The sequence below is a fragment of the Megascapheus bottae genome, chromosome 2 (assembly GCF_031878675.1).
Source record: "Megascapheus bottae isolate mThoBot1 chromosome 2, mThoBot2.hap1, whole genome shotgun sequence".
Lineage (NCBI taxonomy): Eukaryota > Metazoa > Chordata > Mammalia > Rodentia > Geomyidae > Megascapheus > Megascapheus bottae.
Genome location: NC_143510.1, coordinates 82,238,502 through 82,253,940, shown reverse-complemented (window position 1 = coordinate 82,253,940; position 15,439 = coordinate 82,238,502). Strand labels below are relative to the sequence as shown.

The 15,439-nt window shown below is 41.7% G+C and overlaps 1 protein-coding gene across 2 annotated transcripts in view; it reads right to left on the bottom strand.

Annotated features, from left to right (window-relative positions):
- Window positions 1-15,439, bottom strand: part of Utp20 (UTP20 small subunit processome component) — a 91,753-nt gene that overhangs the window by 3,957 nt on the left and 72,357 nt on the right. For both annotated transcript variants that reach the window (XM_090328495.1, XM_090328496.1), the window contains exons 46-60: window positions 14,608-14,774; window positions 13,504-13,645; window positions 11,341-11,457; window positions 9,164-9,334; window positions 8,827-8,958; window positions 8,291-8,401; window positions 7,809-7,888; window positions 6,713-6,782; window positions 6,302-6,484; window positions 5,348-5,479; window positions 4,485-4,617; window positions 2,743-2,930; window positions 2,130-2,201; window positions 1,730-2,011; window positions 68-194 (exon numbers count right to left, since the gene is read on the bottom strand). In XM_090328495.1, the coding sequence (XP_090184621.1) occupies window positions 68-194; window positions 1,730-2,011; window positions 2,130-2,201; window positions 2,743-2,930; window positions 4,485-4,617; window positions 5,348-5,479; window positions 6,302-6,484; window positions 6,713-6,782; window positions 7,809-7,888; window positions 8,291-8,401; window positions 8,827-8,958; window positions 9,164-9,334; window positions 11,341-11,457; window positions 13,504-13,645; window positions 14,608-14,774 (2,107 nt within the window). The remainder of the gene's footprint in view (window positions 1-67; window positions 195-1,729; window positions 2,012-2,129; window positions 2,202-2,742; window positions 2,931-4,484; window positions 4,618-5,347; window positions 5,480-6,301; window positions 6,485-6,712; window positions 6,783-7,808; window positions 7,889-8,290; window positions 8,402-8,826; window positions 8,959-9,163; window positions 9,335-11,340; window positions 11,458-13,503; window positions 13,646-14,607; window positions 14,775-15,439) is intronic.

Sequence of the window (15,439 nt, the reverse complement as noted above, 5' to 3'; positions counted from 1 at the left end):
AAGGAGGCAAACAGGAGAGAAGTTAGAACCCTTGGTGTGCAGGAAGGCAGGAGGTGGTGGCAATTACCTTGCTCTGAATAGGTGCTGTTCAGTTCTCGATACAGAGGTGCAATGATCACTGGGAGATATGGCTTTACTCTGTCCACCCCAAGATCCACTGCAACAGCCCCAAGGAACTTGAAGATGCAGGTTCTCTGCAAACAGAGATCATTTTTCATTGGAAATGGTTCTTCTTCAGTCATAAGGACTCACAGAGTTAATTTAGAAGACAAGGTTCTACGTTCCCTAAGAGCTAGCCCCAGCCATATCACTCCTGGGCATCAGCCTGAGCATCAGTAGCTAGGCTATGATAACAACCCCTGCCAGCCAGTGGCTCACGCCTGTAATCCTAGCTACTCAGGAGGCTGAGATCTGAGGATCAAGGTTCAAAGCCAGCCTGGGCACAAAAGGACCTGAGACTCTTACCTCCAATTAACCTCTAGAAAACAAGAAGTGGGGCTTGGCTCAAGGGTAGGGTGGTAGCCTTGAGCTGAAGAGCTCAGAGATAACACCAGGCTGAGTTCAAGTCCCATGACTCACAAAACAAACAAACAAACAAACAAACAAACAGAACCCCTGCACAGCCATGTTCAATACCACACCATTCACAAAAGCCAAGACATGCACACAGCCCAGATGCCCCACATCAGATGAGTGGACCAAACACTGGGTACCTGTACACAGTGAAATTTTACACAGCTGTTAGGAGAATAAAATAATGTCATTTGCACGGAATTGGATGGAACTAAAACCATTTTAAGTGAGGAAAGCCAAGCCCAGAGACACAAAAAACCTATGTTCTCTTTGATATGTGGAAATCAGATGTAAAATACACTGGGATATTACAAATTTTACAGGATTCTAGATACACACACACACACACACACACACACACACACACACACACACACACTGAGACCTAAAGAGGATATACTTTTAGGAGAACACATAAAGGCACAATGTCTAAGTGCCTCTTACTTATAGCAAATAATATACATATTGAAACAAAATCAAATATATGGAAACAAGGTATGTTTCTCTTTTGTTTTGGGAGTTCTGTCTTTTTTACATATGTATGATGTATTCAAATATACGTTTTCCGAAGGGTGGGAGAGTACAGAACTTGAGGGAAAAAGGTGAAAAGCTGCAGCAGTGGAGCTCACTGGACAGGGATGGAAGGGAACCATACAACTCATGGGTGGAGACGGGAGGGAGGGACAGGGAGAGAATGAGGGAACAAAAGATACTGTATGAGAGGAAATGTACTCATGTAATTGTAATCCCTTTGCACACCACCTCTATAAAACAATAAAGTATATTAATAATAAAAATAAAAGATAAAGTTTGCTGAGTGTGGTGGCTCATACCTATAATCCTAGCTACTCAGGAAGCTGAGATCTGAGGATCTCCGTTCAAAGCCAACCCAGACATTAAAGAACATGAAAAATTAACCACTAGAAAACCAGAAGTGGTGCTGAAGCTCAAGGGCAGTAGCCTTGAGCTGAAGAGCTCAGGGACAGCACCCAGGCCCAGAAGTCCATGCCCCACTACTAGGAGGAAAAAAAAAAAAAAGGACAACGTCTACATCGGGACAAATTGGTAGGGGTTTAGGTTCCTAGGGTTTCGAGAGGACCAATAAGAATACTAAATTTCTTTAAAAGAAGACGCCACTTATAGCCATCGTGTCTACCTTTATGAGGTTTCTTGGTGAATAAGCAGCTTCCAGTTTTGCCATCCGAGACAACTTCTGGATCAACCATAGCAGCGTGGCTTGCTTGCTTCGCTCTTCCTTGTCTTCCTCTTCTCTTTCTCTGTCAGCTTCTGCCTTTCCATTCCCGCGGGCTTCCTTTTCATCTAATGCATCCTTGGATATATCGTGTTGTACAAGGTCTTCTATCTCACCTTGCTTATCTTCAGAATGTGCTTCCAGTGAATACACAACTTTCGCTACAAATAATAAATTTTTCACAACCTGTAAGAAAGGTAGGGGAGAGATAGAAGAAAAAATTAGATCCTGAAACAAGCCTGGCTCTCTGGAGCATAAGCTACAATGGTTGCAGACATAATAGTAGGAAGACTACAATTCTTACCTGCTCTCCAAGAGACTGATCTAAGAATTTGGAATGCAACTGGTGGCAAGAGGCGAGAGAGATACTTTTCATCTGTAAGAAATGGGACATGGTGAAATTCACAGATCTGGGGGCTTCTGATTACTTATGAAAAATAGCTGTAACTAACCATAATTTGACTTATGAATATAGATTTGGAGAGAAAAAGTATTTGATCAGAAACCATGGAACTGTTTCCTTGTACCCAAAGTGTTTCAATGTAAAGAAATGGAATTCTAATACATTCTGCAGAGACTTTGGTAATAATCCTTAGACTCCAAAGTAGAGAGACCACTTTGAAACATTTGGGTATTTTTTTCTCTTCTTTCCCAATATCCTCCACTCATGTACTAATGAACCATTAACATGCAATATAGATGAATAAGAAGTCTGGCTTGATGGATGGTCTAAAAGTTATCTTTAAAAAAGCTTGGCCCTGACGGTGATTTCTCTTCAGTTACTGGCATTCCTATATTGTTTGACACATGTAACAAGCTGTCAAAGTGTTTTCCCCAGTCTCAGGATGGTCGCACAGGCATAGCAAGTATCTCCCACAGGTCATGAAGGAAAGAAAAAGTTTTAAGAGAAACCTTGCCTTTTGGTGTAGATCACTTGTTAGGAACCTGACTGCTACAGGGTCTGGGAGTTTCTTTTTTCCCTTTTTGGTATTCCATTTTTGAATAAGCTCCTCAGGCTGGCAAGAGGCAAAGAGTAGTCCAAAAATCTGGGCTGCTGTGAGCCACACCCAGCTGTGAGGGTGTCTCAGATGAGTGTGCACATGACCTAGGGGAATGGAAATACATTTTCAGATATCTCATAGTCCTCATTCTCTGGTGGCCAACATATCTTAATTAGGCATATATGAGCAACTATCACATGCATGGGACAGGGAACGAAAACCTATCAAAATAGCTCCATTTTTTTTTTTTTTTTGCCAGTCCTGGGCTTGAGCTCAGGGCCTGAGCACTTGGACTTTCTCAAGGCTAGAGCTCTACCACTTGAGCCTCAGCACCACTTGTGTCTTTTTTTTTTTTTCTATGTATGTGGTACCGAGGAATCGAACCCGGGTCTTCGTGCATGCTAGGCAAGCACTCAACCACTAGGCCAAACTTCCGGCAACTCCACTTCTCTTTACAAGAGAAATTCAAGAAGCAAATAAAAAACCAGCTCCCTGCCTATTAAAAGACACTATGGAGGCGGGTAAGCCACTACCAGAACCAGCTCCATATGCCATATAGGAGTTCCATATGAAGGTGTTTCAGTCAAGGGGTAAGACATCCATGTTCCATCATCCAGAGTGGATGAGACTATGTGTAAGGATACATGAAAGCACAAGGACAGTGCTCAGGCCTTGAGCTCAACCTCAGGACAGGCAAAAAAAAAAAAATTAAAAAAAATATATATATACACACACATATATATATATCTATATAATTATTGAGCAGCAAACAAGAACATGGTAATTGTTTCCTTTTCATCTATTACACCATAACTGATGCCTTTTCTTACAAACTTAAACAAATTATACACTTGCCCCACCCTCCAATCCCAAAGATCTATCTGATGGAGCTGTGTGCCAGTGGCTCACGCCTACAATCCTAACTACTCAGGAGGCCGAGATCTGAGGATCACTGTTCAAAGCCAGCCCTGGCCCAAAAGTCTGTGAGACTTTTATCTCCAAATAACCACCAGAAAACCAGAAGTGGTAGAGCACTAGCCTTGAGCTGAAGAGCCCAAGGACAAAGCCCAAGCCCAGGATTCAAGTTCCATGACTGACAAAAAGAGATCTATCTGATGGGATCATTTACATTTTCCTCACTGATTTTACTTTGTTAGTTGTAGGGCTTGAATGAGGGAGGGCTGGGAGCAATCTCTGAGCTCTTTTGCTGAAGGCTCTACTTTCTGTTTTTGAGTAGTTAATTGGACATAAGAGTTTCATAGGGACTTTTCTTCGGGGCTGGCTTCAAACCATGATCCTCAGATCTCAGTCTCTTGAATAGCTAAGGATGACAGGAGTGAGCCACCAGTACCCAACATCTACTCTTCAAAGTTTCTTACCATTTTTTTTGTTTGTTTTGTTTTTTGTTGTTGTTTGCCAGTCTTAGAGCTTGACCTCAGAGCCTGAGCACTGTCCTCGGGCTTTCCTCAAGGCTAGTGCTCTACCTCTTGAGGCACATACCGAGGAATAGAACCCAGCACTTCATGCATGCTAGACAAGCACTCTGCCACTAGGCCAAACTTCCAGTACCCTACTCTCCAAAGTTTCTATTCAAATTAGCCCAATCTGTTTTCAGCGATCCAGTCACAACTGATAGATTTAAATAAGGAAATACTTACTCCAGATCTTATTCAAAGTCTCAGAAGGCTTGGTAAGCTTTATAATATTACACTCCTTGATGAGTTTACTGATCAGTGTGAGAACGCTGAACAGCAGTCGGTCTGCAGCTTTTTCTTCAGTCTCCTCTATGATCTACAAAGGTGGACACAAATCAGATTCCGTAACAACTGGGCAGTATCAGCTGCACAGGCTTCATCTTGGTACTATAGTGGTTTGGGGCCAAATAATCTTTTGCTCTTGGGTACTCGAATCCCTGTCCTTCATATCTCACAGATGCCAGTGGCAGCCCTAAGCTGTGATAACCCAAAATGTCTCTGGACATTGCCTAATGTCCCCCAGGGAAAGGATGCTAGGATCATTCCAGTTGCGACCCTCTAATCATCATATTCTGTGGAAGATAATTTAGTTTCACACATTGGCCTGGGTGTTGTCTGAGCATTTTCTTCAAGGCTAGCACTCTATTACTTGGTCAATAGCTCTACTTCTGGCTTTTTGATGGTTAACTGGAGGTAAGAGTCTCAAGGACTTTCCTGTATGGGTTGGCTTTAAACTGTGATCTTTGACCTCCTGAATAACTAAGATTATAAGTGTGAGCCCCACTAGTGTCCAGATTTCGTCTTTTTTTTTTTTTTTAAAGCATGGCATATGGCCATGGAGCCAGGCTGACCTTATGTTCCCATCCTCCTACTCCAGGCCAGGTCCCATTTTAAAAAGAAGCTCCAACAGTACTGAATTCTTGCACTGATTAACTTTTTTTTTTTTTTAAACACAGTGTTTCTGTTAGCTCTATCATCTCAAGTAAAACTTTTAAAGAAGAATTAGGAAAGTTTACCCCCTTCTTCCCCACCCCCGCATTACTTACATCCTTAAAGTTTTCAGGATCAATTTCCCTTTCAATTACAGGAAGAAGAGTTGCAAGTCTTCTCTCAAAATCAACCCCTTCAGTTTCCACAAACAAGCCACAGATCAAGGCAGCAAGCTGTTTATTTAATTTCTACCAAAATCAAACCATCAGAGACACTGCTAAATTATAACATGATTAATATTTCTTTTTAATAATATAAATCAATAAAATATGGAGTTTTGAGGGCCAGCATAAAAATGTCAGGAAACTTTCACATGTAAAAATAGCATGTTAAAAATGATAACTCAATATCCACTGAATACATTTAATTCCCCATCCCCTGCAAATGTAGTTTCAGCTCTATCCCACACCCCCATTTAAATGGCTATCCAGCAAGACTTTCATTAACAAGGAAAGAGGACTCATGTTATTTATATCACTCAAAGATAGGTGAATGACTGGTGGTAGGCAGTCAGTAAGTGGACAGAATGATAAAAATTACGTTCTAGAAATAAGCAAAACTAGAAACAAAGCTATTTAACCATCCAGGCTACTTAAGCAGAAAGTGATACATTTGAGACATATGTCTGGTACAGATACTGTTATCTATCTTCCTTTCTTTTTTCTTTCTTTGTTTCTTTCTTTCTTTTTTTGGCCAGTTCTGGGGTTTGAACTCAGGGCCTGGACAATGTCTTTGAGCTTTTTCAAGGATAGCACTTTACCACTTGAGCCACAACACCACTTATGGCTTTTTCTGTATCTGTGGTACTGAGGAATCAAACCTAGGGCTTTGTGCACTCTACTATTGTGCACTCCTGGTCCCAGCTGTAATTTTCTGTAACTACTGGAACTTTCTGTAACTACTAAAACTTTAAGACTCTATTATTTGCACACACAGATAAGAGTAAAGATATCTGGTCTAATTTATCAGTGGTATGAACATCCCAAGTTAAGCCTTGTCATTGAACTAACCTTCTTTGCCTCAAACCAGGAGGTGACCATACCAAATAGCCAATCTTTCTTCTCAGGACTGATTTTACTGAGTAAGGATTTGATTGCCATGGCTGCCATCTTTTTGCACATGGTAGAGTCATCATTCACCGTCATTAGACAAAGGGGGATGAAGAACATCCCACAGTTCTCGTGCAGCAGTCCCTGCAGGGAAGAGGCACTGGTGAGCATGCTCAGCATACAACTGCTACGGGTACACTGACAAAGCAGGGCCCAAGGGCACATACATTTTTTTTTAAATTGTTATTATAAAGGTGATGTACAGCAGAGGAATTAGTTATGTAAGTCAGGTAAGGAGTATATTCTACAATGTCACCCCTTCCTCCTTCCTTTCTGTTCTCCCAGTTTGGGAAAACATCTTCATCACGGTACCTGAGGAAATGTGACAATGAGGTAGGCAATCATTTCCAAGGCAGACTCTCTTCCAGTCTCATGTTCATAACTATGGCAAGAACATTAGGTGGACTTGTTAGTACCTTTTGAATTTATCAGTAATTATTAGAAAATTTAATTTAAAAAATGTTCTAAGTCCCCCAGTTTTAACACTCACATCATCCTGCTATGCAGTTTTTGCCCAGTCCTGGGGCTTGAACTTAGGGCCTGGGCCCTGTCCCTGAGTGTCTTTTGCTCAAGGTTAGCACACTACCATTTGAGCTATAGCCCCACTTCTCCCTTTTTCTATTTATGTGATACTGAGGAATCAAACCCAGGGCTTCATGCATGCTAGACAACCACTAAGTCACATTTCTAGCCCTGCTATGTAGTTCTTCTTCTTTTTTTAGTAGGTGTGGGCCTGGGTGCTGGCCCAGAGCTATTCAGATCAAGGCTACCACCCCACTCTTTGAGTCACAGTGCCACTTCCTGTTTTCTGGTGATTAACTGGAGATAAGAGTCTTAAGGACTTTAGTGCCCAGGCTGGCTTTGAACCGCAATCCTCAGATCTCAGCCTCCTGAGTAACTAGGATTTAGAAGGTATGAGCTACAGCCCAGCCATTTTATTGTGTTTTTAACATTTTCTGAAGTGGATCGTTGACAGCAGCCAGACTAGACAGATGAATAAAAGCAACTTACAGAAATTCTATTGGAAGCCGAGTACTAAGTGATAGGTAGGCTGAGTTACACTGAACAGTGTATACAGGTACAGTTGGTTTTTTTTGTAGGTCATGCGGCTTGAACTCTGGGCTTGGCGCTGGCCTTGAGCTGTTCAGCTCAAGGGTATCACCCTACCCTTGAGCTACAGCCCCACTTGCAGTTTTCTCGTGGTTAATTGGAATTAAGAGCCTCACTGTTTTTAGTGCCCAGGGCTGGCTTTGAACCATGATCCTCACATTTCAGCCTCTTGAGTAGCTAGAATTACAGGTGTGAGCCACCACGCCCTGGCTATGTACAGTTCTTTTTAATGGTCATTGTATTAAAGGAAAATAAGAAACTCTCCTTTTACCCTGGAGAATTAATGGTACAAGCTTACTTCAGTTGAGCAAGTATGAATTCCAAGTTTGGTCTCAATTTTTCACCCAGGGGGTAGTCAAGAATATATTTCAGAAAAACCTAGGAACAAAAATTACAGTTGATTATCTGGATCACCCCCAACTCTCTCTTAATTGTATTTTACTGTCAGGGTGATGTGTAGAAGGGTTACATTTGTCAGGTAGTAGGTGCGCTACTTCTCGAACCTTGATACCCCTTCTCATGTTCTTGTCCCACTTTCTCTCCTCCCACCCCCTATGGATCCCATCTCTTTAGGATTTCTTGTTCTTAGGTTACTGTCTAGGACACACTGGTAGGCTCTAAAGACCTTTTGCCTCCTTTCTACTCTACTATCTCCTCAAATAAGCTTCCTTCAATGGCTTCCTTTACCTGGACTGCAATGTCTTTAAAGTTCAGCCACTAAAAGATGAATGGGTAAGGTAGGCGCAGACCTTGCTATGGGAAGCAGTTCTCTCTACACACCTGTCTGCACTGGACTCTGGTAGGTTCATTTTGTGCAGAAATTGCCAAGTTGGATACTTTCCGTACAACATCATCAATTTCCGGGACCAGTAATTTTCTTGATAAAATAGCCTAAAATGCAAAAGAAAAGGCACTCATTTCACATGGGCAGAAGTAGGCTTCATGGGAAAGTGGTTGCAGACAGATTTCAAGCACAATAAAAGCAACTTCAAAAGAAAAAGAACAAGAATGTACACTTCAAACCAGCTATAATGGCAAGTTCTATGTTATATATACACTTAATCACAGTAAGAAAGAAAAATCCAATATGACAGATAAAAGTAGAGTTCCCTAGGAATATTGTAAGAGAGCTAACATTCCAATATTTCATAAGTACGTACCTTAGCTTGTATATGGCCCAATACAATCCTAATAATCTTTATAAGTTAGTTATTTCAGAAATCTATAGTTGGTTAAAACAATTATGAACCATCTTATTCTAACTACGTGACATGAAGCTCATAAATTTCAAAAGGCAACATTGGCTGACACCATACCTTCAGAAGACCAAATGCAGTGGCTTGTCTTGAAGTATCATAAATATCCTCCTCAGCATATGCCAACAGAACTTGGAGCTGTTTTTCAGTTATCTGGTAAGACTTGACTTTCTTTACGATGATGGTCACACACTGCAAATGACAACAGTGGAGATAACAGCAAGCACAGCCCCCAAATCAGGACCCACATGGTGAGGGCTTAACAGCAATGCTTTGTCACAAGGGTAGCAACCCTCAAGCATGAGCAAACTATTCTCAAAAAAATTTGAGCCAAAATACAAAGGGCAACAGGGAATCCTTATTCTGGTTTCCTCTAAGCGCAACTCTGTTCCCTTACCTTAAAGCAGCTTACTACTAGGTGGAAGTTCTGGCCTTTGGCAGCCCCATGTCTTGCATAGTTCTTCAGCAAAAGGAAAAGGTGTTTTGTCAGCTGCCCTGCGTTTTTTTCTATGGAAGGCAAAGGGAACCTCAAGACCCAGATGAGGCACTGCAAAGCACCAGTGATCACCTGAAAAAACCAAGCAGACAATCAGCTTACAAAGCAGTATTCTATCAGTCCGTGTCCGGAGACCATAAGTACCATACGTCAGCTGGATAAACAAAATGCTGTATACCACTTAAGTTCCCCACACCTCCAAGCAGAAGAACATAATAGCCACGGCATGTGGAGGCGGGTCACAAGCAAACATCTCACTTACCATAATTCTCAAGAACATGGAGAGTCAAACCAAGTTTAGGACTTCTTTTTAAAAAAGTACATTTCAAAAACCTTCCATTTTCCAAAATGTCACTTCAAATATAACCCATTCATACTCAGTTTGTTTTATATATACACAACATTATTAGGTATTAGTATTGATATTATTATTGTGTGTAATGACTTTTATTTTTCCCCAGTCCTGGGGCTTGAACTCAGGGCCTGGGCACTGTCCTTGAGCATTCTCAAGTCTGGTGCTCTATCACGTGAGCCACAGCACCACTTCTAATTTTTTTTTTTTCTTTTTTCCCCAGTCCTTGGAACTAAACTCAGGGCCTGAGCACTGTCCTTCGGCTTTCTCAAGGCTAGTGCTCTACCACTTGAGCCACAGCAACACTTTTGGCTTTTCAATGTATGTGGTGCCTCGGAATGAAACCTGGGTCTTTGTGCATGCTAGGGAAGCACTCTACCACTAAGCCACACTTTGGCCTCACCTTCTGGACAATATAAACATTAGAAATACAAAGATAAAATAAAAATCAAAGGCATAATGGTACACATGAATAATTCTAGAACTTGGAAGGCTGGAGTAGGAGGATCTCAGGTATGAAGCCAGCCTCAACAGCCAGACTGTCTTAAAAGTAAATAAATAAAGATGGATAATATTTCAGTGTTTAAGGAAATAACAGTAGGTTCAGCAATTGAGCACACAAACAATTAACTATCATTTAATACAGTTAAGAGCTGTGCACAGGGTTTGGAAAAGTGTGTTAGGACCAAGTGATCATACACACACTCTCGCACGCATGCACACACTCTAAATTTCCAAGGCTAAACCATAGTGATGACCAGGATAAGCTAGCTTAGCTCCACCTAATAATATAATCCTTTACCCTTTACTGCTCTCGTGCTATGACGTTATACCCTCACTTTGCTGGATCAGATGAAGATGCGAAGAAGGAGCATGGAAACCTGGAAGACCTGGGTTTCAATCCCAGCCCTGCAACCAATGACCTGTGACCTAAGGAAGTTTCCTAATCTTCTGGCACCTTCATCTGTGAAGCAGGTGATATGAGGAAGTTGGGCATGTGTAGGTTCTGGAGTCTGACAGGACCCAGCTTTATAATGTAGATTATGACTAGATGCTAGCCTTGGTTTTCTCTCCTATGAAACAGACACACCAAGAACATATGTCTTATCTAGGCATCGGTGGCTCACACCTGTAATCCTAGCTACTCAAGAAGCTGAGATCTGAGGTTCTCAGCTGGACACAGCCATTAGATTTGTATCTTTAACCACCAGAAAACCGGAAGTAGTGCTGAGGCTCAGAATGGTAAGAGGGCTAGCCTTGACCTAAAGAGCTCAGGGAAGAGCACCAGGGCCCAGAGTCCAAGACCCATTACCAACAAGAGTAAAAAAAAAAAACACACAAAAAAAACAAAAACAAAACTCTGTCTCAAGGCTGAAGGGATTAGAGATTGTGACAATGGTGACAACCATGATGATGATGATGATGATGGTGACTGGTGGCTTGGGCTCAACACAATTCACTCTCATGAAGGTGTTGAGACGATCAAATGAGCTATTCAATGTACCCAGAAGGGCTCTTAAAGACATCAAGGGTGTTCAAATAAGTGGAACTTATTAATGTCTGCAAGTTTGGTGCCCTAATGGCTCATGGCATCTATATCCTTAATGCATGTAGAAACTCAATACTCTCATAAAACAAGAGCCCCCAAACAGTTTGTAGGTATTCTGTACAATGCACTACTGTGAAGGAATGAATATTTCTACATGGACTGCAACCTAACATGTACCTTCACATCCATGGAATCTAGGCAGTCTATGAGCAGAGACACAAAAGGATCCAACATTTCCAGCACATGGTCACTTGAAGAACTGACCTTAGAAGTCTTCAGACTCAGATGCAGCAGCTAAAAGTTAAAAAAAGAAAAAAAAATATATGTAGAATACATATGTATATGTATATGTATATATATTCTACATTAGTTGCCCATAAGTCTAAATGATAGTGGTGAATGTGAAATGACTTGAAGAGATGAATATGAATGGAAGTTTTTTTTTGCCAGTCTTGGGGCTTGGGCTTTCTCAAGGCTAGTGGTCTGCCACTTAAGCTACAACACCATTTGCGGCTTTTTCTATGTATGTGGCACCAAGGAATCAAACCTGGGCCTTCGTGCATGCTAGGGAAGCACTCTACCACTAGGCCAAACTCCTGGCCCATGAACAAAAGTTTTAAGGAATGAGAAACTGTCTTTCCTGGTAAGTTAGGAAGGCGGAAGCCTGCTATGCAGAGGAGAGGCTGAGTCCAGTAACCATAGGGGTACACTGGTTCTCTGCAGGAAACCATGCTCTACAAGTACAAATGCTAGATGTTCAAACTGTGCCAGAGCCAGTACTGTTAGCATTGTGGGGGATGTGGAGAGAGGGAGGAGTGGGTAGAGAGGGCTTGGGCAGAAAAGAAAATGGCTGAAAGTACTGGAATGGAACAGCAAGGGGTTAGTACCTCACAGTACACATGAAGAATGGGGACCTAGGAAGTGGAACTGTGGGTCAAGTGGCAGAGCACCAGCCTTGAGCAAAAATCCAAGGGAGAGCTTGTGAGGCCCTGAGTTGAAGCCCAAGTGCTGGCATACAGAAAATTACAATAGAACAAAACCAAACAGCAACAATAAAACAACAAGACTGCCCTAGGAAAAAAGGGAGCCAAAGAAAATAAGATGACCTGATTGTCATTTTTCACTTTTTTTGCTGTATTGAGAATAGAGCCCAATTTCTGGTCCATATTAAACAAGTACTGTATCTGAATTATCCTACTATCTCCGGATTTGTTTTAAAAGTGTACTACTATTAGGGGGGTAAGGTGGCTCATGCCTGTAATCCTAGCTACTCAGGGGCTGAGAGCTGAGATGTGAGGATCACGGCTCAAATTTATCACAGGTAGGAAAGTCTGTGAGACTCTCATCTCCAATTAACCACCAGAAAACTGGAAGTGGCACTGTGGCTCAAAGCCTTGAGCTGAAGAGCTCAGGGACAGCTCAGGGACAGCCTAGAGTTCAAGCCCCACTACCGACAAACTAAAAAAATAAAAAAGAAGGAAAGAAAGGAATCCTATACATATGTTATAATAAAGCACTTCCAGTAGAAATGAACAGATGTGGAAACTATAGGCCATGAAATGGTCCAGACTTGAAGGAAACAAGTCTTATTACTTTTTTTCTTCCTTTTTTTAAAAAAATTTTGTGTGGGTCATGGGGCTTGAACTCAGCCTAGGTGCTGTCCCTAAGCTCTTCAACTCAAGGCTACCTCCCTACCCTTGAGCCTCAGCCCCACTTTACATTTTCTACAGGTTAATTGTAGATAAGAGTCTTCCTTTTGGGGCCGGGAGTTTGGCCTAGTGGTAGAGTGCTTGCCTAGCATGCATGAAGACCCAGCTTCGATTCCTCGCTACTACATATATAGAAAAAAGCTGGAAATGGTGCTGAGGCTCTTCAAGCTGAAGAGCTCTAGCCTTGAGAAAGTCCAAGGACAGTGTTCAGGCCCTGAGCACAAGCCAAGGACTGGCAAAAAAAAGAAAAGAAAAAAAAAAGGTCTACCTTTTGTGCCGGGGTGGCTTTGAACCTTGATCCTCAGATTGCAGCCTCCTGAGTAGCTAAGGATTACAGGCATGAGCCACGCCCGGCTTGTCTCATTTCTTAAACTGGGTACTGATGTCTCTTGACCATAATCCTAGCTTTTAAGGATCCTTCTGAGGACTGTGGTTCAGAGCTAGCCCATGCAAACAAATCTGCAAGGCTCTTATCTCCAATTTATCAGAAAAAAAGCCAGAACTGGAGGCCTGGCTTTCAAATGGTAGAATAAAAAAGTCCATGAGTAAAAACAGCTAACTGAAAGCTCAAATTCTGGAGTTCATGCCCTCATATCAGTATTCACATGAAAAAAAAAAGAATAATTCTTACCCGAAGCCCAGATTCAATAAATATGTGCATGTTGGTTTTCCTGCTCACAACAGCTTTCGGTCCACCTCGGACTGGAGTTGGGGGCAGCAGAAGGCAGCTCTGAGGTGGCAGACGTGGATCAGGTACAGGGGCTGCTGGTTTTCTGTCAGTCACAGTGTTTTTAAAAAGAAGAAAACAACAGAAAAGACTGTCAATTGCATTCTAAGAAGTTACTGTCTCTCTGTGGACATGAGAGACCAGAACTCAACATGTGCTGTTTGCTATGGGTTACTTCCCATATGCACAAATGATGACAGGACTATTGCCTATGTTACTGGGACTACATTAAGGCCTAGAAAGGGAGATAAGACTGATAAACACATGGAAAGGCCATGTTCTATGGAGCTTCCCACAGAACACAGAAGCAAATCTGAAACTATTTATATGGCATTTTCAAATGTCTTTAATCTCATTTTTAATCTAGAGTAAAAATCTTAGTTTTTTAAAAAAAATCTCTTGGAGATTTTATAATGTATTTTCAAATCTCTTTCATTAGAACATCATCATGTATTTAAAATGATTCAATATTTAAAACTTATCAGAGTAGCTGGCTGTTGTCACAGGTTCCCCATTCAGTGGACAACAATGTTAAAGTTGCTCTGTTGCAAAGCTGCCAGCAACACTGTAAGTTGCATCACCTTACAGTACAAATGCTATACTTTTACTTTTTACTATTAGCTTCACTTTAGTTTTTGAGTGGTTAATTGGAGATTATAGTCTCATGAACTTTTGTGCCAGGCTGGCTCTGAATCTCGATTCTCAGATATTAGCCTCCTGAATATCTTGGATTACAGGCATGAGCCACCAGAGCCTAGCTGCTATGATTTTTTTTCTGAGAAAAGATCATGCTAGGAATCCTAGTTTATCCCTGAATGCATAATCCTTCTGGCTCAGTCTCCCAAGGTCTGGGCCGGGATTGCAGGTATATACTGCCATACCTGGCTTAAATTTTATTTTCACTAAAGCAATTAATTATGAAATTAATCCACTTATGAATAATGAGAAACCCAAGTGGTTTGTCAGAAAGAAGCACTTAAAAGTTTGTTTTCTTTCCCAGATACTTACTTTTCTTTTTCTGTTAACAGAGGTAGATTTTCACTGACCAAACCATAACTGAGCAACAAAATGGATTCTGCCATCATTTCCGGGTTTACAATTAATCCTGCTATAATTCGACGTAACGTTTCATGAACTTTCCGGGCCAGCTTTAAACTTGTGGTACTTTGTAAGATCTAAATTGGGCAAACATAAGAAATACAGAGCTGCATTTTTTGGGGGCAGTCCTAGGGCTTGAACTCAGAGTCTGGGCACTGTCCTTGGACCCTTTTTGCTCAAGGCTAACGCTCTGCCACTTGAGCCACAGCACCACTTCTAGCTTTTTCCTGTATATGTGGTACCGAGGAATCGAACCCAGGGCTTCCTGCATCTGCCACTTGAGCCACAGCACCACTTCTAGCTTTTTCCTGTATATGTGGTACCAAGGAATCGAACCCAGGGCTTCCTGCATCCTAGGCAAGAACTCTACCATTAGCCTCTGCTCATGGCCCAGAACTACATTATTTGTTGTGAGGATATTTTCTTTTATACACTTGCTTAATAGTATTATTTTTTCGAATTAACAATACTTTAAATGGGTATCAAACACAAAGTAAAAGTTCACTCATAATCTAGGCCCCACAGATAAATACTAGAAGCAGTGTGTTGCCTCTGATTAACCTCCACTCCAGACAGCCTCCCTGCTTCCCTACTGGCAAGGCTGCAGATGAGAATGTGTACCTTCTAAGGTGTCAGCTGCCCAATGCACTGAAGGAGTGACTCACACACACACACACACACACACCCCAACAAAATGTTCAGTCACAATTCCACAGACACCATATGAATAAAGAGCTGCAAT